This window comes from Choristoneura fumiferana, chromosome 5, assembly GCF_025370935.1.
Source record: "Choristoneura fumiferana chromosome 5, NRCan_CFum_1, whole genome shotgun sequence".
Classification (NCBI taxonomy): Eukaryota; Metazoa; Arthropoda; class Insecta; order Lepidoptera; family Tortricidae; genus Choristoneura; species Choristoneura fumiferana.
In genome coordinates, this window is record NC_133476.1 from 12314351 (window position 1) to 12341024 (window position 26674).

The window sequence follows — 26674 nt, forward strand, 5'->3', positions numbered from 1 at the left end:
TGGCGTCAGCGTCACTACAGCTCGCAAGCCCAAGCCGCAGCCCGCGTCGCCACCGCGCGCCCATTCCCATTCGCCGCCAGTCGCACGACGCACGACTATATCTCTCTCGCCATTCGAAATGTGTCGCGCGTTCATAGTGTATTGAAATTTGTGTCAGTGTTTGTGCTAATACCCACACACTTTGCTGTAACCGTCTTTACCCCAACCGATTGACTGAACGCAGAGGATGATGGCTCCCGAGACAGTGGTGACCGTGGATCACAACAAACCCACGCCGCAAGCTCCGCCGCCGCAAGACAAGCCGTTGGACTGGATCAAAATTAACATAGAATATTTCAAAACGCCACCTGGCATATTGAAAATCGCCCAACTGGTGAGTTTTAGAAATTAATAGCTCATAAGTAGTTGTACAGCCCGGTACACTGTCTAACTGCTGTTTAATTAGGAAACCGGTCAGTTCGGTATGACATTCCATAGAAAAGTTTTAGCTAACGCTAGCTTTGACGTTTTTGGTGCGTTATTTTATTTCGTTCTAATCTGAATTGATCATGATATTTAAAACTGTCTCGGTTCTGTGGATACGTGGGTTTCGCGCTCTCAAGTTAAAGCATAGGTACCTGTATATTATGCGCATATAAACAAAGTTATCGAGGTCATGTTACGTTGCATATTGTTGCTGAGTTGAGTAGGTAGGTAGGTTTGAAGCAGAGTGGAGGTCAGTACAGCGGCGGGGAGGAATGAAGCAGGCTGCCTGGTATCCACGGGCTCGCAGAAGGCTACCAATAGCGGCCATCGTCCACCTAAGTGTCTTTAATATCCTTATACGCGTAGGTACAGTGTGCGTATTGTATGCATTAAGTCAGATTCACACCTTGATACCACAGTACCACACTATATATATATATATACTGTGGTGATGTTCCTTTCATAAATATATTACTTACTTGCTCGTACACGATAATGTTGGCCAAGATATCCGAGACTGCAATTTTATTATCTTGCACTTGTCCCCGAGTAAAGTGGCCCAGGTGATGCACGACCCTGGTGCAAAAAAAAACCAGCCCAATTTTTTTTAGGTTTTTTTCCAGTAAAACACAAAATAAAATAGCCATCTATTGGGCAGGAAAACAAAGTTAATAGTTATTAGTAGTTAGTTAGTTGATAGTTATTAGGTTTATTAAGAAAAAAACTGGTTTGGGTTCAGTTTGATTTTTGCTGACTAGGCTGTTTTAGACCTATTTATTAATAAAAATACGTGCTTCATTACTATTATTTATATTTTTGACATAAAATTCCTTTCTTTTATAGATGCATTTACCTATATAATTAAATATTCAATACGGTATTTTACTATTTTGTATACGTTTTATAAATTAAAACTACACAATGCCTGTTATCGAATAGAAAAACAATTTTTAAGCTACCTTTACAAATAAAGAAGTTATAAGGGTTTGAAATTCAAGATTAGACAGAGAAAGACATACTGGCATGTGACTTCACACGCCAGTACCGCCATACTTGCTGCATAGAGAAAAGCGTTTGAGAAAGAGACGGGTACACAGATTTTTCAAAAAATCACTATAAATCCAATTTTCAACAGATTTAATTTTTCTCTTCGCTAAACACTATCTGTATATCTATATTTTCATAATAATATTAAGATATGGCAAAATCAGGAGTTGTCAAATACCGTATTCTGGCACTCGCTTCGCTCGCTCGGCTCGTGCTTGTTTTGGTCGCAGTTGAACCTACCTAACACCAAAGTTATGTGTCAGAGGGACCGTACGACACTAACTTCGAGTTTTGAGTTTCGTAGTAGCCCTGTTGATGGCCTGTCCATTAGTCGAGGGTACGTTTTTAAAAAGTTATATTTTATAAATTTGAACCGAACATTGTTTTTTTCCTCGCATTCAGTGAAAGTAGAGTGTTTAACGCGAGACCAAACAACCATAATGCCACTTGAACTATAGCCACCCTTGCTCTGCTGGGGTGGCTAAACATCTCTTGTCATTATGGCTTGTTTTAGTCCCTTGTTGAACAATCTACTATTACGCTGAATCTGGAACATGCCGAAATTTAGTGCGGCATAATTCATTATAAGCTGAATAATTGTTTACCCGAATATTATATTAGCATAATATTAACATGGACGATTTTTATTATGCATAATATTGTTTTGGCATAAGTATATGTAATTTAACAGAATTTTGATAGCCCGAAATAATGTCCAAATCTATAACCGAAAATAAATATTTCTTGATTAGTGTAAGTAATGGTAAATGGTGTTTGGGTTACCCTTGTTTACGCATATTTTTTTATGTCATAAAAGATATGCGTAAACAAGGGCAACCGCAAAGTATACTACCTACAGTTACAAAATCAAAAAGGTTTTTAGGAAATGCACATTAGTGACATGAGTATTAAAATATAGTATTTTATTATGATAAAAATTTCAGAGAATCTATGACTATTAACAAAGACTGACTCTATCTAGAGTTACTGATTTATACAGGTAGATTACTACTATTTACGAACTTATCGTTCTTTTTTCTAGGAAAATCGATTCCTAATTATGTATATCATTTTATGTGAATGTTTGGAGAACTGGATGGTGACGTTTAAAATAAAATCTGCGATAATACTAATTGTGATTATTTAATCTGTAATACGAGTACTCGTAGGTAGAGTACTAGAATAGTTCAGCTCTAATTGATTGACAGATGTAATAATGAATAATCAAAATCCCGCGGGAACTGTGCAATTTCCGGGATAAAAACTATCCTATGTCCTTCTCCGGGACTCAAACTGTCTGTACTTATACCGATTTTCATCTAAATCGGTTTAATGGTTTAAACCTGATGAAGTAACAAACAAACAAACAGACTTACAAACTTTTGCATTTGTAATATTAGTGGGATTAAAGCAATTTGCTGAATTGTTATCTGTTATGGCATTAGTCATTTGTATTGTTGCTGAAAAACCTGCCTCATGATTCACGACAAACTGATAAACACCGCCTGTACTTAATGTCGGTTGTAACTTGTAAGTACGCCGGCGCTTTCACTGCCTATTTCGGTCTATCGTTTTCGAATGCTGTTTAATATGTTCAGCACTATACTAACCCTGTATGGTTCGAAATTTGAAATAAATACCTACTGATAAAAACGACTACTACTATAAATATTACTCAACTAGCCGTTACCCGCGACTTCGCCTGCCTAGACCTATTATATCGTTATCGAGTAGACAAAATCGCAATAAGTTGATTAATAAGAACCCCAACCATTAGCCCAATATTATTAATATTATATTAGCCCAGGGCAACACAAACTCTCCGTGTACCTACCCCTGTTTGTAGTTTCAGTCGAGTTCATAAACTTGTGAGCAAAAATTTGATCCAAAATATCTGAACACGCCTCTACGCCGTTAGCAATAGAGCCGTGTTTAGATATTTTTGATCAAATGTTTGCTCACAAGTTTATGAACTCGACTGTACAATAAAGAGTTTGATATAATATAAATGAATATAAACCAATTAAAACGGGTTTTCCCTTCCAAGAAAAAACGAGGGGTGATAGCGACTGCTGCTACCTAAAAAAAGATCGTGTCTTCTTTATTAAGAAGTCCTTCCCTGCGTGCGTGCGTGTATAGACGCATAGGGGAGTTACGCTATTTAAATGACCGAGAAATTACCGTCTTAGCTTAATTTGCTCATTTATTATGATATTAGATATACAATATATATTATGCATCTTGGTATAAGTAACTGTTATTTCCATATGTTTTATGTATAATAAAGAGTTATAAAAATACATAAAAAAAACTAAAAATGTTTATTTTTAAAACTTAATATGTATGAACAATGTGGCCGGCATCCCGTAGTAAGTATGACAATACTTGTGTTAGGAGGCTCCGCTACTTCCCGCAATTGTCGACAGATTTAAAAACAACATTCCTTAGACAAAGCTAAGAGAAAATACATAGGTATACTTATTCAAAACGATGCTGTCGTATTGCCTACTTATGTTTTATGGTTCACTAAAATAATAACAAAAAAGCAGACCGTATACACTAAGTAACATATGGCGAAACAATACACAAACAAAGTCTTTGAAACTTCTGTTAAAACATTGCTTTAGACTTTAGCAATTGAAAGCAACACATTTTTTTGTGCTTACTGAATATTCTTTTCATTTTCTTGGCCAGATTATGCTATAATTAGGTAGAAGTGTACCCACGCGATGATCTTCCTTGATGACATCATTGTGCCGCTGTCGTTTGCCTTATTTAACTACAACTACGTACTAATTTAATTATGTTAATTAGGAAATGAGCGACGTACGAGTACTTGTGTATGGACTGCAACAAGACGTAGTTAGGAATTGACCTAGGTACCTTACCTACCAATTAATTCTATGTATATCCGTGCCGTCTTATCTTTTGTTTTATAGAGATTTAGTACCTGGGTGATCGAGCTTTGCTCGGGCTAAAATTCGATGACAAGCGTTTTCCCAGAGATAAGACCAAGCTACATCGATTTTTCATCCTTGAACACACCAAACATACAAAACTACATACCAAATTTCATCGAAATCGTTGGAGCCGTTTCCGAGATCCCCGAACTATATATATATATATATATATATATATATATATATATATATATACACACACATAGTTGTTGGTACTTGTCTTAAATCTTAGTAAGTACCCCCTCATTTAGGTAGCCTTAAGGATGTTTTGGATCTCAAAATCAAATTATCTACCTACCTTTATGTTTCACTGATAAAGATGCTAAAAAAATTGCAAAAATACATTTTTTTTTATTTTATAATATAATGTACATGATTCATGTACTGACAAAAAGGATTAAAAAGTATTATTTATCAATGTGCAACATTACTAAGCAGCGTGTAACATAGAAAAGATATGTTTTTTTTTTCAGTCCTTCTTATGCACGAAAAATATATACATCTAGTGACTGTTTACAATTAAAGACTGACTGTGTGTTACTAACATCTAAGGACCTTAAGCAGTACATTACCACATTTGACCGTTGACCTCTACGCTTAAAGTGTTAATTGCCTCCATAGGGTCCGTTGAGTCACGGCACGGCACTGACCAATAGGTTAAATGCCGAAGTCAGTTAAGTAAAACCAAATTCAGGATGTTTTATACCTACAAATAGCTAACATAATGTTATATTATGTTTTATGCAATTATACAAGCTTTGCTTAGTTTGGGACTAGGTCAATTGGTGACAAGTGTCCCATGATATTTATTATTATTATTATTAATTATTGCAACAATAGAAAATGATGTGCTTCGAAAAGATTTCTCCTAGTTATTAAATTAAAACTCATGCATAGATACAAATCAGTATGTAAGTAGAAGACATTCAGACAGAGTGAGTGGTTAGAATGAAAACTAAGCGCTTAAACTGTTTAAAAAGTTGTTAAGAGTGGATCGATACTATGTCCGTTTGGTTTAACAGGCAATTAAAATTTTGCATTCGTATTTTTCTTATTAGCATGTGACGTGTTAGGTGAAAGCTGACCCAGCGCCGAAATGAAAGTAGTTCCGTCGACATGTGACGTCGCGTCGCTCCACGGGTGCCTGAGAGCCGCGGGCGGGCCACACCTGGTGTGACAACCTGTCATTTTCTCATCATTTTATCCGCTCGATATTCTCTGTTATGCTTAAGCACGCTGTATGTTTATCAGAAGTCACAAAGAGTCGAAACAGCAGAGTATGCTTCTAATCAATCTTGGAGATGATAAGCGTTGAGAATGACATGAGTCATGTAAAGACGGAAGAAGCCATTATTCTTGATAATAAACTATCTCTATCTGATAATACAGGGCCCTTGTAAAATCTGTAGTAGGTACCGCCTAAAATCCACCCTAACTCCTACTCAATAACTGACAATGAATTTTCCTATCAAAACCATCCGAGAGTTCACTAACAATCCTCTCCAGTCTTCGAGAGAAATTTAATTTTAAGCACGAAGAATCTTTACCTTTGTACCAACCTTTATTTACATAAGTTACGTATTGGACGTTTCCTATTTGTGCCTCCGACAATACCGCTCCGTAACGTTTGCACGCGTGTAGCGTCGACATGACATTATGTGTTAAAACTGTCGAAATTTACTTACTACATCTCGGCATAGTTGCTACGACTTGCGACACAACTTGGTCTACATAATGTTAATGTATGAATGCAGTCTTTACTCGCCTGCGGGCTGTAAACATGAACGGCGTTAACCCAAGGACCGTCTTATTAGAGCACACGATATTAATAGAAATTGCTGACAGGAACATGAGTGTAGTTTTAGGAATAGGTAGTTATATTATAAGTAGGTACATAGGTAGTTTGTCTTCCTAAAGCAATAAGAAACGTCAAGACAGAGAGAAAATATAGAGACGATAAAATTGAAATTCATAAATGTCATTTAAATGAATAAAATCGCATTTACAGGAAATTAACATTGAGAAAATATCACTTGAAAATGGTGTAATGCTAAAATACAACTCAAATTCGAAAAAAAAATACTGCTTATGAAATGAGCTAGCGATTGGATGATCATTTCCTTCTACTCCATTCGCATTTCAAAGTTAATTAAAAAAGTACAGTTTTTTTCAGTTACAAACGGTTTTTAGGGTTCCGGAGCCAAAATGGAAAACCCTTATAGTTTCGCCATGTCTGTCTGTCTGTGTCTGTTTCTGTCTGTCTGTGTCAGTCTGTCTGTTTGTCCGTCCGTCCGCGGCTTTGGTCAGGGACTATCAATGCTAGAAAGCTGTAATTTTGCACGGATATATATGTAAACTACGCCGACAAAATGGTACAATACAAAAAAAATAAAAAATTTTTAGGGTACCTCCCATAGACGTAAAGTGGGTGTGATTTTTTTTTCTCATCCAACCCTAGTGTGTGGTATCGTTGGATAGGTCTTTTAAAATCATTAGGGGTTTGCTAAGACGATTTTTCGATTCAGTGATATTTTTGCGAAATTTTCAACTTTAAAGTGCAAATTTTCATTAAAATCGAGCGTCCCCCCCTCTTAAATCTAAACAGGTGGGTGGGCTAAATTTGATTCAGGATGGTAGTAATTATATCAAACTTTCAAGAAAAACTATAACGGTTAAGTTTGCTTGAGAATTATTAGTAGTTTAAGAGTAAATAGCAGTCTAAGGTATAAAATATACCTAAACTATGGAAGATTCCGTATAAAATACGAAATCCTTAGAAAAATAGCACTTAATTTGTTCGTAATGGCTACGGAACCCTATTTCGGGCGTGTCCGACACGCTCTTGGCCGGTTTTTTCATAGATATAATTTCAAAGGTCGGTGCCTTGTCGGTTGTTGTTGTTCACGGGACTCGTGCGTGGCCACTACCCGGCGACGAAACAGTTATGAAAAATAATTGAACGTGATCTTATCCGTTCAAGTGACTTTTATACCGATGTATAAACTGTTAAAAGTTAAGTATACCTTGGACTTAATCTTGATTTGTCTTATTGGTCGACTTAATCAGAGAGCGTGCGCACCGAGTATTATCACAGATTATGTCACGCGAGGTACTGGTACTGCTGTTATATTTATCTCTCGCTTCAGCGTTCCACTATAACACAGCTATTTCGGGGAGACTTCTCTTGTTCTTTTATATTTCTTGTTAAAAGTCGCACTAGCCGTTTAGCTGTGAGATCGAGTAAACGGGTCATGAAATCCATGCGACTCAAAATAGAATGATAAACATTGGCTTAGGAAATCTTGTTATGATTGCGAACATATTTAATTTCTTTGAAGATCCTACACTAGTTATGTACATACCATAACAATGACGATGTTATATTGACATGAAAGCGTATATTTCGTTCGTATAATTGCTAACTCAGTCTGATAAACTATCTGGTCAATATTAATTCAAAGTTGAATTTTATGGATTCGACATTTGTAAACGCTGCTACATTGGTTTGCCAACGGTACTTTTCATTGTGAGAAGACATTTTTTTGACACGGGTTTTGCTGTTGGTGTTAAACACCGTAACAGCTTCGCCCTGACTGTGGAGGTCGTGCTCGGACTAGGCGGTGAGATGTATGTACTTAAGCAAATGGCTCATCTTATATCTTTCAACATTGTTGATAAACCGTAAAATATAAATAAGGCAGAAATAACCACGTAGGGCCACGGAAACTGGTTCATCCACGGTAATTGTTATCTGCTGAAAGAGATGGTCCGTTATGCGTTTGCGCATCCAACCGCAACCTCAGTTCACTTCGCTCCTCTACACCGCATAGATAGCTCTGTTACTACCATATACATTTAAATGGATAAACGATAAAACACTTAACGCGTTTGTATTGTCAAATTTCATGCTTATTGAAACTTTTAACTTATTTATTGTTAATAGTTTCGTAGATATCCAACTGATTGTTCTGCTGACAATCAGGTATACATTCAACCGCTCTTTTTTGTTCTCAATGATAAAGATTGCACATTATTTGTAAACAATTTGGTGTACCCAACTTACCTACTGCTGATGTCCTACGTCTCACAATTGCGAAATCGGGGCCAACGAAATTGATAGACTTTCGCTCTTTACAGTCATATATTTTTTTGCCTTTTTTGTGTGTTTATCTTTGCGGCGTGCCAAGTGTACATTATCATGGCCAATAGAGCGTTTACCCCTGGCATGAAAACGAAGGCATAGCGATACGATACCCGATAGCGTATCGTTATCGCATTCCCAAAAAGCAAAGCGACAGTTGTATTGTTACAGCGCGCTCGCAGGCGATGAATGGCTACATTGAGGATTGTTTAGAGTAAATTATGCAAGTCGGCGGCTCAAGCTGTATCTAGTGGTTGCGTCATCCTCGTGTGCTCAAGGCCTTTCTGACTCACTTATATATTTATATTGGCATCTTTAAATTCCTCGCAGACAGAATAAATAACAATAAAGCTCAATATAAAACGCGGTGCATTTTAATGTCTAAATTATAAATGAATGACATTTGTCCCGATAATTTAAGAACAAATCGAATAAATCGAAATCAATGGTATAGATAGATGCTCAGTCCACTCATCGTGGTAAGAACATAACAGAAATAAGTCGAATAAGTGATATAATGTACCTACGTGACGTGACATAAGCTTAAAATACTTATACTTATCATGTCTTGCATGATGCGCTATTTAACTAAGCGCGTAGTTACCAAGCTATCTACAATTCTGTTTATACTTAGTTCAAAACTATTGTCCCATTACGGATGTCCCTAAACGGTACGTATTACGCCTAGGAAGGGCAGGGGAGCGGACGTTCGTTGACCCGACACGTGCGCTCGGGAATGTGATTGAACAGCCAGCAATGGCAGCATAGGTGCATTATTTCGACAGCAACATACAGCATGTGTAAATCAGATAACTTTAATTAAAAATAACACAAGTCGAACAATTACTAAAAACCATGTATAGAATTTCGTCAAACAAGGCTTTCAAGGCCCAAGCCAAAGTTCACGGTTGAAATATTTTTCAGTAGGAGCCGTGACAAAATGTTTTCATGACAACGTCAAAGCTAGTTGATTCATGTTAAATAAAAATATAATTAATGTAAGTAAATAAATTCTTAAATAAAATAAAAATAATATCCTCAATTAACAGAAGGTAAGGTAGCTGCTACGTAACTAGTGACCCGAATCCTGTTGAATTTCACTTTGCAGTTCGTAGTTGCATTATGGATTTGTTTTGGCCCACTGGCTAGTTACTTCCGTTAGCTTGTTTCAGCGGTCGAGGTATAACGGCTTACTTAATTGTAATATTAGAAACTAATTACTACATAGTTTTATCAATTTAAATCTACGTTTTTTTATGTTTGTTGGGCTTTATATCGTCACTGAAAACTAATTGAAAAAAGCGTTTGTGATCCGTTTAGTGTTGTTACTTAAAACCTGAACACATCGATTTTAATTTAATTTTATTTAATAAATATCCATAGGTACAGATTATGTTTCGCACTTGCTCCACAAGAAAAATAAATGTCATCTTAATTTAACAAAAGCAGGTAGATATTAATATGTCAATGCCATTAACAACAAGTTTATTTTCACCTCAGCACCTCAAACAGGCAGGTTTTGCTATGAGAAATCAGTGAGCAAAATCGCATTTTGCTCACTCCGTGAGACAAAGTAACATTTAATTATTATTATTTAAATGCTGAGTACAGTGTTGGGTCTACTCATTAAATTCAAAATATTTGAACTTTACTTTGATCCGTCATTTCACTTCAACACTAAAAAAGCGAGAGATAGGATCAAATGTGTTGATTACAATCTTAAATTAAATTTTTGGTATTAAAAATACATGGATTCCTAATAAATTACATGACAACTAAATATTTCCAAAATGTAAATTTTACCGATCTTTTAATAAAGTATGCAACCTCGTTGCACGAAAGCCACTTCTCTTGTTTTTATTTTTTATAAAAGAATTCCCTATACTGCCTCTACAGTTGGAATAAATATTTGTTAAATTAAATGAATTTTTAACAAATATATTTATGTTTATGTAATATAAATCTTAATAAAATTCATATTTAAAGGTTTAATAGCATTTATAATAAATTATACGTTTATTGTCCAACCTTTTTAATGACCCCAAGATGAGGCTTTTTGCAGTATTAAAAAATAAGTGTGCCATTAGTACAAGATCAAATTACAATGCATGTTATGAGTATGAGTTTTGTATTATATCTACTGGACACTTTTTTATGGTTTTAAATGTGATTATTATATTTGTTTCTTAATAATCGGATTTTATTTTAAAAAAAGTGTGTTTTGTAAACAGGTAGGTATTGGTTTATTCTTATGTTACATTTAAATTATGTTCTCGCTGCTGAGGTGAAAAATTGTATGTGTCACACGAGACCAAAGTTTTTTTGCATCTCGTGTATTTGAATCCCTTGCTGTTCTCAGGATTCTAACCTAGAATCACTCGCTGACGCTCGTTATTCAATTATAGAATCCTTCGCTTACTCGGGATTCAAAATCAACACTCGCAACAAAACACAACTTTGCTCTCTTGTTGCACAAATAACTATTATCTACCCTGTTATTGCCTTAGAACTGAACCATATGGGAAAAATTGTTAAGCATAAAAACATTATCGACTGGAACATGCGATGTTAAACTAATCCTTTTTAAGGTACATAATTAATTAGTTGCAAACAATGGGTTTAATGCACTTTCAAAACTTTAGAAAAGAAAGAAAGAAAGAAAGAAAATGCGTTATTGCCAACAATTAGGTAGGTATATAATGCATATTACACAAGAAGGGTACCTACTCTAAAAATTAAGTTAACTTACTAACTATATGCGGTATTAGTTACAAAAGCTGTTGCTCATTCGTCTAGACAATCATACTTTAGCCATATACATATAGGCACTATCTATGCAAACATCACGTAACGAAAAAGTCTGATCACGTTCACAACTAGCGTGATATCTCGCCTTAATATATTGTTGTAGCCACGAACTGAGCAGAATACGAACACCCATGCATGTGGAGAAAGTGCGTGGCACGACCCAGTTACTACCGCCAATGCCATCTTCGTTGCACTTTGATACCAGTATGTCAGCAATCAGCATGAAAGTCGCACTAAGTAAACAGTAATGTTTGATTAAACGCTGTCGCAGCGAGTAGCTTTATTTGCTGTGAAAGTTGATTTGTCACTGAAGGGAATCGATAAAAACCATCAAATTTAATGTTTCCTTTATTCAATCGTTTCCTCCAAGTTCAAAACATACAAAACAAATAAGTACATAAGTAAATACTATTCTAGTGGGCAAGGGAAATCCATTTTTGGACTCTTTGGTATGGTGTAATAAATATACTTTTAAGGATTTAATATTCTTGAGAATAATTATTATGAACTTATGGTTCTTATATCTTCTCCGTTACCAGACGTGCACCAAAGCTACGTCTGTGCGACACATACATGTTAGTATGCGGATCCGTCCTCCTCCTCTTACATTCAAAATAGTACATATTGTTATAATGCTTATTGTTACCTATATTATGATTTTAAATAGTTCTATTAAATATTTCTATAAAGTTAAATATTTTTCACTCCTCATGCTCTTAAAATGTTACTTTAGTCTCTGCATATCGGGACTAAAGCTCCTTTTTATTCTCTAGGGATTAAAGTATTTTTTTAAAATTTATGTTAGAAACCTCTAAACAGCCAACAAGGTGTTTGTGAATGGCGGATTTTTAGGGCGTGCAAAAAACCTCGAAATGACAACTTTGCAAAAATATAAAAAAACGATTTAATTTCATGAAACACAATTAATGATTACGAGTATGAATATATTCAATTATATTAATGATTAATTCATTTTATTATGCAAAGTTCAATTAGTTTTAAAATAGTTTTCAATTTTGGAACTGTTGGCTAAATATGCAAGCTTCATCATAAATAATAAAAGAAAAAAAACCACGCAACAATTTTTTTTGCTATTTGAATTTTGAACAGATGACCTGATATTGTAATTTTAAACAGAACATTGTTTTTTTTCCTTGCATTCAAAGTGAAAAGTAGAGTGCTTAACGCGAAACTAAACAACCATAATGCCACTCGAACTAGGTATAGCGAGGGTTCGCTCTGCTCGGGTGGCTAAACATCTCGTGTCATTATGGCTTGTTTTAGCCCCTTGTTGAACAATCTACTATTGTATGAAAATAAAAACCAAATAAAATGAATGTACATATATATATGTACGGTTTACTAATGTTTCGGCGAATAACGTTTGGCAACCTGTTTCATTTCGCAACTTTTAATTTCCCAACTGTTTAATATTTCTGAAACTGTAAATATTTCAGGATTTTTATAAAACTAACCTAAAGAACCTAACACACGATGGCCCTGAAATAAATCCTGAAATATTTACAGTTTTAGAGTTTGCGAAATGAAACAGGTTCCCAAACGTTACGTTGTGAAAAGGCAGTACTCGATATGTATATACATAAACCTATGTAAAGTAATAATCATTATGTTCTTTAGAACTGATAATTTACATAACATAAAAAATAAGATAGAGCTGAAATTGGACGTCTGTCTCATTTGCCTTAGTCACAATGATTCTCATGCGAGTCGATGCTTGTCGCCAGAGCATTATAAATCGGAATTGGTACAAATAACACCTGTAAGTTGAGTGTTGCGACAGTTGAACGGTTCCGGGCAATGCCTAACAGCAATAGCGCGATATGAAACCGGTCGCGCGGGCGCGCCCGCGCAGCCGCCCGCGCGACGCGCCGATGTTAATGCCTTCACATTTGCTCAACACCGTTGCCCTAGTGGTATCTGGACTCTTTACCGTATTGTTGACCATGTACGGAGGAATGGCTTTCCTCATTACTGCCTCTGGGATGCTGTTGTCATTATTGCTACAATATTATGTGCAGCAGCGCAGCTCTTTTGTTCTTATATTTGAGCGCTACTTCTTGTGATAAAATGTAGCGTGACCTTGCTATCGTAAATTATTTGTGTTAGAAGACGGAGTCGCATACCACTTGCGCTTATGTAATTATTTGTGTGATTTAGTTAATGAATGGCTGTCGATAAATTGAGAAAAAAAAATCAAGAGCGAAAAATTAATTCAAATTAAGAAACTATCATTATAAAATACGCCAAGTTTGTTCCAGAAATATTTTATTTCAGGCTAGAAAACAAAATTATTTTTAGCCAAAATAAAATTATTTGGGCAATCGCGTTTTCACATAGTAGGTATAAAAAGTATGGCAATTGATTTGTGGTGTCAAATACCCAATTCCCTCCAATTTAGTTAGAGGTCGACCAAATAATATGTTCAATGTAACTCGAGTAGTATAGGTAGATTTATGCAATAAAATTTACCTATAATTGTACAATGCGAATGGTTTGAGTATTTATACTCCGTTTGCTTTTATGAGTGACGTAATTTCTTAATCCGGAGGGTGCTCTCATACATAGTGCATATTGGTGATGGTGCTGGTGACGTGATACATCTCTGCCGTTTATGTTTACTAATTATATATTTTATCTGCAAACCGCGACCGTTTCGAATGAAGGTTACACTTAAAATCTATGATTATAAGTACTAAAACTAAGTAGTTCTATTTAGGCGTGGGCTGCGATTTGGTTTTATAAAACATAAACAATCCAGTTGCCAAATCTAGACAATAAACTACCTTGTTAGTCAGAGGGCATCGTCCGACGACATCACATTTTTTTATGGAAATGCCAATGAGGAGTCCTAAACTTGCATAAGACTTATAGTTTACAAGACCAGAAGTAAATGAAGGACATTAATTATGTATTATAAATATATAACAAGATATTTAAATATCAGTTTCGCGAGTCATGAAAATCTAGTTAACATAGCTTTGGAATGGGAGACAGACCTGCAAATGAGCAACGCCAACTCAGAACTACGTTATATCCGTGTTCTAATCCGGCTGTTAAAAGCTAGGTATATTTTACAGAAAATTCAAGGCATGTTATTTGGAAAAAATATAGTTAGTTTACTTGGGCATTTTAGTTTAAGGGGCTGTTTCACCATCCATTGATTAGCGTTAACCGACGGTTAAATGTGATGCAGTCTCCGTCTATTCGAACAAAACAAATAGATACGGCATCACGCCTAACCGCCAGTTAACACTAATCAAAGGATGATGAAACATCAGTGCCGCAACATTTTTTTTTCAGAATTAGGTAGTTACGAGTAATCTTGGGTTCTCCTTACTCAGAATCATGAGCACTACTGATTTTGACGACCTTACAACTGTATGAAAAAAAAAGAAGTCACAAAACGGACGAAAAAATGAAGGACACTTTTTTCTTCGTCTAAAATTTAGACTCTAACCCCCTTATTCATAAACGACAATCAAACCTATTTTAGTTAAAATGCCGCTAAAATTCGTTTGTCCTTATCTGTCACTTCGACATTTGTATTTGTTAGAAAGGGACAAAGCATTTGTTAGTTAACATAGGTGTTGACGCCAGTTTCATTTTTTAATATTTTTAAATGTACGTATGTTGAGCAACGCCATCTAACGAGCGCTGCTAAGATTAAAATTCCCGCGCGCCGCCCGCGCGAAAAACATTTAGTCAAAACTGTTTCCCTTATTTCTAAAAAATAGAATGCACGAGCTGTTTCCTTCTCCTATCCCATTCCCTCAAAACCTCAGCGTATACGCGCGAAAGAGATGACTATCTACGCCCTCAATCGGAAGTGGCCGAAATCCTTTGGATCGGGAAGACGAAGGAAGATGGCGCTTTGACAACAGACAGTCGCAAATATCCTTCGCTGCGCGCGCCATCGCCGCCGGCGTCGCTTCGCCAACATCAGTGAAAATTGACATTATTCTGGTAATCGAGAGCTCTCGCAACACGAATTGTGCACGTACAGTGAATGAAGAAGTGGAATGGTCCAGCCTGAGCGACCTAGGACTCCGGACCCAGCCCATCATTCTGCCCTCCTAACCTAATCAAATTATTAGGCACATCTCGCAAAAGGTAAATTTTGTTATAAACCTACAGTCCACTCAACTCCTTTTAAATGCAATGGTAGCTCCAATAGGCTTGTTAAGTTTTATGAATAAGGGGGTAAATCAATAGTGCTTTGATTCTGAGTAAGGAGGACCCAGAATTACCTAACAGTGAAAAATTTTTAGCGAAATTTGAATTAAAAACGAACCCCCCTCTAAAATCTAAACCGGTTGGTGGAAAAATTTGAAAAAATTCAGTATGGTAGTAAGTATAAGTAGTAGTAGTCAAACTTTCAAGGAAAACTATAACGGCTGAGTTTGCTTGAGAATTATTAGTAGTTTATGAGTAAATAGCAGCCTAAGGTATAAAATATACCTAAACTTGGAAGATTCCGTATAAAATACGAAATCCTCAGAAAAATATGACTAAATTTTTTCGTAATGGCTAGGAACCCTATTTTGGGCGTGTCCGACACGCTCTTGGCCGGTTTTTCATACAAATTAAATACTGCTACGTATCAACGTACGCCATCCTAGAACAAACTGACGTCGCATGTCACGCTACAAACATCAAGCATTTTGCTTTACTTACATTGCTTTTTCGAATAAACTTAAGTGTAATAAAAATTAAAAAACTAATTATTTTTAAAAGTCGCTGAACTAATGTTGTTCAGTTTGATGAGTATGATCCATTTTTTTAATTATTTGCTCATATGACAGGCCAAACCCGGTAGTTGACGACACATTAAATTAATGAAGGTTTAGTGATGATGGACCTTCAGATCATTTGTGTATAATCACAGTAAAGTGCGAAATAGATTAATGCGCCATAATATAAATATTTTATTTTGGGTCTTGTGACTCGGATGTGGCTCTTAACTTGCCTATTTAATCGGCCGGCCCTAACTTGTTCAAAATTCCCAAAACAATTTTTTTTCACGGAAGTCAGCGATAGAGGACAATTTTAATATAAGTTAAGTTCTGATGTACGTATAATACTCGTATCTACTGTTATATTTAAAGTATCTAGAATCCCACTTGCAAAGAAAGTACCTAGTCTAAATGCTGAAGATAGAACTTTAGGTACATATATACCTTTTACACCATAACATAAGGATGATACATAAAAAGAAAGGATGACTTAATTTTGATTGTTAATTTTTCCATCTACAGTATTGAGAGCACTTTCCCTCCAGGTGGCGTTAAAAAATTCCACTCTGTATATGTATAGCCACATATAGCAAATAGGAAAGCCTTGGTAGGAAATAGGAATTTCGATATTTCGATTGCTTTAGTTAAGCTAGTATGTACAATGAAAGAATTTAAGCTGCAGCGTTCCAATTGACCGATCTACAGCCAAGGCCGTTCGGATTACTAAGTGAAATGAGCTAAGAGCAAATTGTTTAGCATAACATAATAGATAATACCTATATAACAATACAGGTACTAGGTATATACTTATCATTGCAATGCACTGTGATTACGAGTACTTGGATCGGTATTATAGTGCTTACGGGCGTCACGAGCTTAGCCAATTTTGAATATTGGGGACGGTAATTATGGAAATGGGGAGGGAGTTGGGGGGGAGGGGGTTGGGTGTTTGTACAAAATAACACGACTCGTCATATTTTTTTTTAACTTTTGTTTTGAATTTTTAACATTTCTGCGGGGATTTGTAAGTTTTGTAACTCCTTGTACGCCCGTGGCTGCGTTTATTTAGTACGTCGCCGTATGAGAACCAATAGGTGCTTTTATATTTGGCTATGCACGGGCACGAAGCGATCTTCGTAGCTCAATGGGAGAGCAAATGCACGATGTTTTGTGATCCTCTTCTGAATTACTGTGAACTACGGCGGCAACTTCTTCAGCCCCCCCTCCCCCTGCCCTGCTCTCAACTTTACCCTGTTATAAAGATGATTATGTATTAGCTGAAGAGTTCGTCTGTTCGCACGAGCTGATCTCCGGGTTTCATATACTTTTGCATTTGTAATTGGAGAAGGGGAGGGTAAGAGGCGTTTTATTTTTTTGTATTTTTTTTGATTTTATTGTTTACTATTTTATGTTGAAAAAATGACTTTCTGCCAAGTTTCTTGCGGCGCATTCTTCTTGGCAATGATGGTCTTTCCGAAAGCGCTGGTAGTTTAAAAAATGACGTGTAAAAGTGCCCATTGCGGCCTATTTACTGAGTAAATGATTTTGATTTTTGATTTTAGCGAGAGGAGCGATGGATATATAATAAAAAAAAAATTTTTTTCAGGTACTCGGTATTCTCTGCATGTCCCTGGCTTCGGGCTGGGTGTCAGGATGGTTCATGTTCGTGGCTGTGACCAGCTTCATCACGACAGTGATGTGGAGCGTTGTCTACTTCCTCAGCGTCCGGGAGGCGCTACGGATCCCCATTAATTGGGTGCTGTCGGTAAGTTTAATGGGTCTCTCATTTGATATGATTTTGCATTACAAAAGAACAGTTTAGTAAGTGAGCGAGGCAATGGTTGCAATAGCATAAAAGGTAGTTTAAATAAGAAAAAAATTATGTCCAACTATACATACGAGTATGTAGATATTAAATGATAATGTAACGGATAACTCACGTCTTAAACCGAGTTTAGCTCGACATGTTTCGGCCAATTTCGTAGCCCTTCCTCTCAGGAGCACGCGACTCGGCGGCGGCCGCAACACGCACACTACGCGCCACCGCTCCCATGTAGATGCTACTAGGTACTACTGATCATCAGAGTTATTAGATGCCAAATTATTTATATGACTTAAAGAATGTCTTTTATACAATATATGTATACTTATAACCGTTCCACAAGTGACCATAGGGCTGGCTCTTTCCTCGATTAACGTATTGGCATGCCATACAACGAGGAAACGCAACCAGCCTTGGGCACCAGCTTAGTAAATACCATGGTAGTAATAAATATAAATGAATAAATAGCAATTATTGAATACGAAAACAAGTATAGTATCAATAAGACACTGACATAATATTTTTTTTTAACTTCTCGTGCTCGTAAAGTTTGTGTTTATGCTGTATCTAGGCGACATAAAATTACTTTTTATGCTCTAGTGCATAAAATAAAATCTTAGTCTAGGACCAAGGTAATCAGGTGTCAACAGCCACAAATAAAAAAGTTTGTACATTTTTTTTAATAATTTTTAATTTATTTAGAACTAAAAATCAATCAAATCAATCAACATAAATCAATAAAAAAAATAATGTAAAAAAATATAAGGTAAATAATTGAAATCTAAGTGAAAATCAGAGTGTAAAAGTCGAGCATTAAACCCATTTTCCCCTCGACGTGTCTATCCACTCTCGCCGTACCGGCTCGGGTGGCTATATTTAAACGTACTGGGTAAAATGGTTCGTTTTATGCTCTTGTTGTACAATCTAATATTTTTTACAAGATTTTATTTTACTTGTCCTGTTGTTGGGTTCAATCTTGCAAGTTCATTTTGTCGTTGATTTTGACCCATGGACTTAATTTGGACGACAATGCAAGTATAGTTAACTAAAAGCTTAATATCTCAAAAACGGCTGAACCGATTTCGATATAACATGTCTAAGAACCATCGCTAGAAAACCTGCTTTCAATAAAAAAACCGCATTCAATTTGGGCCATCCGTTTAAGAGCTATACGGTGCCACAGAGAGAACGACACACACACTGACACACATACATACAGACACACAGACACACATAGCGGTCAAACTTAGAACACCCCTCTTTTTGTGTCGGGGATTAAAATAGTACAGTCAGCAAAAAAAGCTTGTACTAAAAATGTTTTTTTAACAAAAACATTTTTACGTCGAAAAGATATTTGCGAAACTTATAATATAATTATATTTGGTTTATTGTTTCAGGAATTAATTAGCACGAGTATTGAGACGGTGTTTTACTTCATCGCGTTCATCGTCCTGTTTTCACAGACGGCATCGAGAGATGTCCGCTTCTTCAGCTACGGGGCCAACATAGCAGCTGCCGTAAGTTACCGTTTATCTTCCACCTGCCCTGAGAGAAAAGGGTTACTTGTTTCAAGTGTATAGTTTTGACAGTGTGTTAGTCCGCTCGCCCACGGCGACTTTTTGTAGCGATGCAGTAGCGATGCTGTCGCGCGTTTGCATAGATACAGTCGCGATGTGGTCGCTAGCTGTGTACCCTCGCCCACATAACCACAAATCAGTCGCGATGCAAACGCGCTACTGTCGCGCTTTACCCTCTCTCCCTCCACACCCTCCCTCCGTTCTCTCCACGATGTCGTCCGAAACCGTCGCGCATTTGCATCGATACAGTCGCGATGCTGTAGCGCGTTAGTAGCGATGCTGTCGAGCATATACAAAACGCGCGACAGCATCGCTACAAAATGTCGCCGTGGGCAAGGGCCCTTATTGATAATAAATATGAGTGCTTATTTCAGCTGAACCTGTTGATAAAACTGCTGGATAGTTTTTCTTTTTGTGTGTGAATGTGAATCGTAGCTTTATAGAAGTACTAGCTTTTGCCCGCGACTTCGTCCGCGTGGAATAGTAACTTTGGAAAGTATTTAATTTATTTAGGGTACCTATTCTGCCAATAATAGCACATAGAAACTTCTACGGTTTACTGAAAATAACCTATTTTAATACATTGCTTTATATCTAAACTAATTTTTTTTGTTCTTCCATTCTTTGGTAAAACATAAGTATTCTACCCTGCCAACACAAAAGGACTAATTCTTCATAGTGAGCTCTTGACATCTTACGTCCTGTATTGTAAGTTAGGAGGGTAGGATTATAATTAAGACGGCATTCTTACTAAGCATTGCTACACATATTTCTATAAGTAGGTATGAAAAATGACGAAATTTGAAAAGAGCCGGAACAAATGTTTTTTAGGGTTCCGTACCTCAAAAAGAAAAAAATGGAACTCTTATAGGATGACTTTGCTGTCCATCCGTCCGTCTGTCTGTCAAGACCCTTTATCCCGTAAACGTGCGGAGTATTTATCGAGTTGAAATTAAAACCCTTATCTCAAAAAAAGTTATAGGGTACTTTCGGCTGTCCTAGAAACTTGAAATTTTGTATAAAGGAAGCTCTTATAGCAAATTTTATTCCCTTTATAGCAAAATAAGTAAGAAAAATCTGAAAATCATAATTTTTCATGTCTGACTATCTATGTTAATAAGCCAGGTAAAATGACCCCACATTGCGCACATTTTGCTTATGAGCTTGGCTCTGCTAACACTTGATATTCATAAATACCTATGTACGGAACCCTTGACGCGCGAGTTCGAGTCGATTTTAACCGGTTTTAAAAAGAAGAAGAATTTTAAAAAACGCTCGAACAATTATTTATCTCCTATCACGTGCCCAAATACCAAGTTTCATAAAGAAACATCGATTTATCTTCGATAATGACGACCTTCCATATGAGCTTTCATCCCCTATTTCATCCCCTCACAGGTCGAATTTTCAAAAAAGCTAAAACACATACCGACTTATTTCTTATTAAGTGCCTAAATGCCAACTTTCATGGTTTTATTTCCAACAGCGACGAACTTCCACCATATAAACTTTCACCCCCTATTTCAACCCCTTAAAGCCTTTTTTTCGCGATAAAAGATAGCCTATGTTCTTTCCCATGGTCTATTCTATCTCTGTACCAAATTTCATCCAAATCGGTTCAGCGGTTTTTGCGTGAAAGCGTAACAGACAGACAGACAGACAGACAGACAGAGTTACTTTCGCATTTATAATATTAGTATGGAAGTATGGATTAGATACTTATAGGAAAATTGAGCGCGGCTATGTATTTATCTGAGGAATGGTTTGCATCAACGATTGTCACTCATAAAAAGCCCAACTACTTAACTAACTGCTGTTGTGTGGTAACTTATGGTGAAATATCATGCAGCCAACATTTGTGTTTTTTTCGCTCATGTCGCTGTTATTAAATATTAAAAATGTGTGGCCCAGAACCGGGGATAATATATACGTCTATAGGTCACCAGTAAGTAATTGGATCGTCGTGGTCCCACTTAATTAAAATGAAAACTTAACTATTGTTTTTTTTTCTAACAAACTTAATCATAATGTACGCTATCCTAGAACCCAACTGACGTCGCCTGTCACGCTACAAACATCAAACACTTTGCTTTGCATTGCTTCTTAGAATAAACTTTAAAGTGTAATAAAAATAAAAAAACGGTTTTTTTTTAGTCGCTGACCTAATGTTGTTTAGTTTGACGAGTACGATCTATGTTTTAATTATTTGCCCGTGTTACAGGCCACACCCGGTATAATATACCTATTGTTATTATTCTCTCTGCATGAGTGCTACCGATAGATTACTAGAAGACTATAAGGCTTCTAACAGTAAATGATTCATTGGAGCACAGTCACACATGCTTATTATGATTTTAACATATTTATCCATATTTTTACCTGTTTTAATGTGGTTTACGTTATAAATTGTTGTTGTAGTATTGACTATAGTAGACCCTTTAACAGGTTAGTTGTTTTGAGAGTACCTAGTTTTATAGTTTCCATCTCCTTGCTGCTCCTGGAAATCATCATCATCTGATTTTCAGTTTTCCTTGTTCTTTTAACTTTTATAATCGCTTGCAAGTGTCATCAAGGAAATTTACGAGTAAGATCCGCTTTTTACGTTAACCGATAGTTAATTAATTAGAGAATTGAGACAGGGGCATTTCTATCTACTGTTGTACCCTGAGTTTACTTATATCTCCGATTTCAACTAAATTTGGTAGGTAGACTCAGTCCATGATTCCAAGCTGGAAAAACAGGGTCTCCAGATGTGTCCCCAAAATATTGTATGGATGTGTCCGTTTTGTTACGATTTTTTCTTAATAATTTTCGTAACAAAACGGACACATCCACATCCATACAATATTTTTATAGACAGTTTTTTTAGCGTCGTGTATCTCAGAAGGAAAAGAACAATCGAACGAAGGAGGAAGTACCTATTTTTCGCATGTTTAACTTTGACATGGAGGCAACTTTGAAAGGGTTTGACTTTTGAATAAATATAAAAAAATATAAATGGTATTGTGTGACATGACAGATAAAAGGGCTCGATGTAGCAATCTCAAATATTGTTTTTGTAAATAGTTATCAAACAAATATTGTTTTCGTAAACTCATTGTGAGAGGAGGCTAGTGCCCAGCAGTATGACGTACCTACTTATATAGGCTGAAATGGATGGGTGGATAATGTTGCTTAAATTTTACATTTCTATTTCCAGGTGTTCGGTATATTCAACACGGTCGCATACGCAGCCAGCGCTTACCTGTTGTTCCAAGAGCACCGGAGCACCACGAGCGCAGCCGCCGCGTGAGCTCGCACCCCCGGTCCATTCTAGCTGCCCATAACAATACTTCGCAGCTGTCTCGAAGAGACAATAGTGACGTCATGTCTATTTATAAATCTCAAAGTCATACATATTCTGTTTTCATGATTCAGATAACCTTCTAAATTTAATTGTGATAATTTAAAGAACATCTCGAACCATCAGTACAGTCGGCGAGACCAAATATTCTAAACGGTAGTCTAAGAAGCCCGTTCATATGTTAATTACTGATTACGCGGTATTCTAAATCGATGACACGGATCTAAAACTGCAGTTAAAATGTCAAAGACTACTTACTGTAATTGCCACCGATTAGGTTGTAGAGGTATAGGGTTGATTCGCTCAATGTAAGATATTTATGAGATTTTGAGTCGTTTTTGCCGATTGTACTTGTTTTTACAAACTGACCAATGAATGAACGTGCTTTACACTTTTAATATGTATAACCATTTACCCACTATTATGTTTATAGAAACGCCTTATAAATATTACGACTTAATGGTAAAATATATTAATCGACAGTGGCCATATGTATTATGAACTAAGCAAGCTGTCATACTGGTTTTGAAATAGTTTAACGGTACTTTACTTGACTCTGCACACACATCGAATTTAGCCTTTCTAAACGACTTACTTTACTTTTCTATTAACTTATTAATATTAAAATTTGACATTAACAACGTGTGCATCATAAAAAGAATTCTAATTTGTGAAGTATCGACTGTGAAATCAGCCGTTGTTTTACCTCACGAAAGCGGTTGAGCCATACTTGTAGTTGTAATGCGTATAGACACGATGCGTATGACAAAGTCATTCATCCATTCATTGCATCCGTGGGACTGACACGTTTGAAATAAATAAAGGTACTTTTAGTAAAAAAAACATTTTTTTTTTTCATATGACACATTTATGTACCTACATTTAAAAACTGTTTTAGGTGGAGTTATTACTAGACTATTCTTCACTATCCGTTAAGTCGTCACTTTCATCTTCTAAATTTATAGTATTTCAAATATTCATTTTCTTTAATAAATTAATAATCTTTCTTTGAACATTAATTGGTTTTACCTCACTGCGAGTGCGAACAACTTTTCTTCGTTTCGTATTTTGCATGTTGACGGTACTCGATCAAAAATTTTGACGCGAATCATGTAGCACGACTTATCATGTAGGTATAATATAATATAATATTCGGCCGACACTGACTGAGCGCTCCCGAGCTAACGCACACAGAGACAATGTGCATGTATATGGCTCACCCGCTTTCGTGAGATAAAGCATCTGTAGGTTCTTATTAAGATACTACAAAACGTAAAATAAGTAAAGAATTAAGTGTCAACCATTGTGTTTCTATATTATGCCACCACTTTCTTACCTTTGGTGGGGGTACCTCACTAATTATAAAGTTTTGTGTTGTCTCGATATTAATTAGAAACGATCATTATTTATACAATTATCTAATGTTAAAATCTTACTATTTTATGGGGTTGTTATCGACTTGTTAGTCCTAGTCCTGATGTTTTTGTGAACACTTACCTACAGCAAATTTAACTTAACGATCAATTAAAAAGTCACGTGTGTGAATTGGAATGAACGTGTAATTCTTAAGGCATTTGAATTTAAGGGGGTCACAAGATTAGCCAATTTTTTGTTGTGAATATAATTTGTTGTGAATAAGAAAATGTTCAGTTTTACTACTTGGGTGAGTTCTTTTAAAACGTAATTTAAATACGATCTATCTTTCAAAGATTCTGATGAGTAAAAGTATATACCTATTTACCTACAGGTACAAACATTTTTTATTTCTTAATTTATGATCACATTAAAAAGGTGGTAGATTAGACGAGGGTATTCTTTACAAAAAACATGGTGTACCTTATAAATCTTACAATAATTAAGTGCTAGATTCATGAAGGTTTATCACTTTGTAATGAATGTTACTAATAATCCTGTTGATTGAAATGAACGTTAATAAATCGTAATTTTAAGACAGAATTTTATACACACTAGTTATTAATTTAATTATTTTCAATAAAAATATTAATAAATATTTATCGTTTTATAAAAATATTTTATTTTATCGTATTTTTTGTTAGTATATTTTGGTAAGTAATCATAAACACATTTTTAAACTCAAGACATCTAAAAAGGGAAAGGAAAAATCGTATAAGTACGAGTATCTGCCGTTTAGTGTCAATGTAGGCTTTAGTTTGACACAGAATCGACTTCAGATTCACAGGCTCAGTATGGGTAGAAAAGTCTGTAGTTTCATTTCAAGACAAAACATAAATTTTTAGGGCTCCTTACGAGCTCGGTTGTTTTATGCGATAGACGTTGCGTTAAGCGCAATGCGTTTGACGCACATCAATTTTGTATCAGATAATGCATGCGCTTGCCGCAGCGCTCACCGCGTAAGACAATGTTTGTTAATTAGATTATCTGATGCAAATTGATGTGCATACGTTAAGCGCATTGCGATTAACGCAGCGTTTATCGCATAAAACAACTGAGCGCTTTAGTTATATAGTTTCGCCATGTCAGTCCGGCCGTTCGTTCGTCCGTCTGTCTGTTTTATACGTTTAATATATAAGGTATTCATGTGTTAACCTCAGATACCCTACCCCAGATTTTAAGAGCGTATACCTGCTGAGCTGGCAACGTTGCATTTTTGTTAGTTTTACTCGATTATTCCATATAAATTTAATGAAAATTAATATGTGGTCTGATAGAACTCTTCTTAATAGTGTTACGACGGTGGGTTAGGTGATAGACTTTAATCGTGTTTTTTGTACGTTGGAGGCGTTTTCAGTAGGCTGGAATACTGTTTCAGGCCGTTTCAGAGGATGCTCTATCACATATTAGTTTATCAAAATTTCACCCAAGTTGCCATTGTTTTCAGGCGCCTGAAACATGTTTTCAGTCCGTTTCAGGCCACCCTCTATACGATGACATCATAACCTGAAACCCCGTTTTCAGGTGTTTTCAGGACCCCTTATGGGCCTTTGAAGTACATTTTAGTATATGGCGAAATTTTCAATAGGAGTGAAAGAGATAGCACGATTAGAAAGAGACAGCTATACTGAGAACATTCGAGAAGGTGTGTGACAAGGATAGCCTATATGTGTGAGAGAAACAGACTGATGATCCTGTTTCCGGAATATTCTAGTAACTGTGTGAGAGAGATAGCACATGAAAGAGACAGACACTCTACTCGTTTCCGGAACATTCGAGACGTAGGTATGACGTCCTAGCTGGACTGTTCTCGAACTTTGTGGACCGATTCACCGGGGGTATATAAGCCGGGCGAGGTTGCGGCAGTCAGAGTTTTTTCGAATGCGATACCGAGCGATAAACATCGAAGAGAATCAAAGCGACTTGTAAGTGAGTTTTAGAGTGCGAAATTACTGTGAACTGTTTTTAAGTGTTTTGTAAAGTTAAGTTACAGTGTGAAAATAAATCCTACTCTTATTCATCGGTGTTAAAAGTGCTTTTCAATCACGAACCCATCCCACGAACGTAACATTTGGTGTCAGAAGTGGGATGGGTTCGTGATTGAAAGCACTTTTAACACCGATGAATAAGAGTAGGATTTATTTTCACACTGTTACTTAACTTTACAAAACACTTAAAAACAGTTCACAGTAATTTCGCACTCTAAAACTCACTTACAAGTCGCTTTGATTCTCTTCGATGTTTATCGCTCGGTATCGCATTCGAAAAAACTCTGACTCTGCCGCAACCTCGCCCGGCTTATATACCCCCGGTGAATCGGTCCACAAAGTTCGAGAACAGTCCA

The 26674-nt window shown here is 36.2% G+C and overlaps 1 protein-coding gene across 1 annotated transcript; it reads left to right on the top strand.

Annotated features, from left to right (window-relative positions):
• LOC141428155 (CKLF-like MARVEL transmembrane domain-containing protein 4) lies at nucleotides 1–24946 on the top strand. Its single transcript, XM_074087945.1, has 4 exons — nucleotides 1–373; nucleotides 17782–17940; nucleotides 19395–19514; nucleotides 22774–24946. The coding sequence occupies exons 1-4, from the start codon at nucleotides 227–229 to the stop codon at nucleotides 22864–22866; spliced, it is 519 nt and encodes a 172-aa protein (XP_073944046.1). The 5' UTR covers nucleotides 1–226; the 3' UTR covers nucleotides 22867–24946.
• Nucleotides 24947–26674: the final 1728 nt, after the last annotated feature.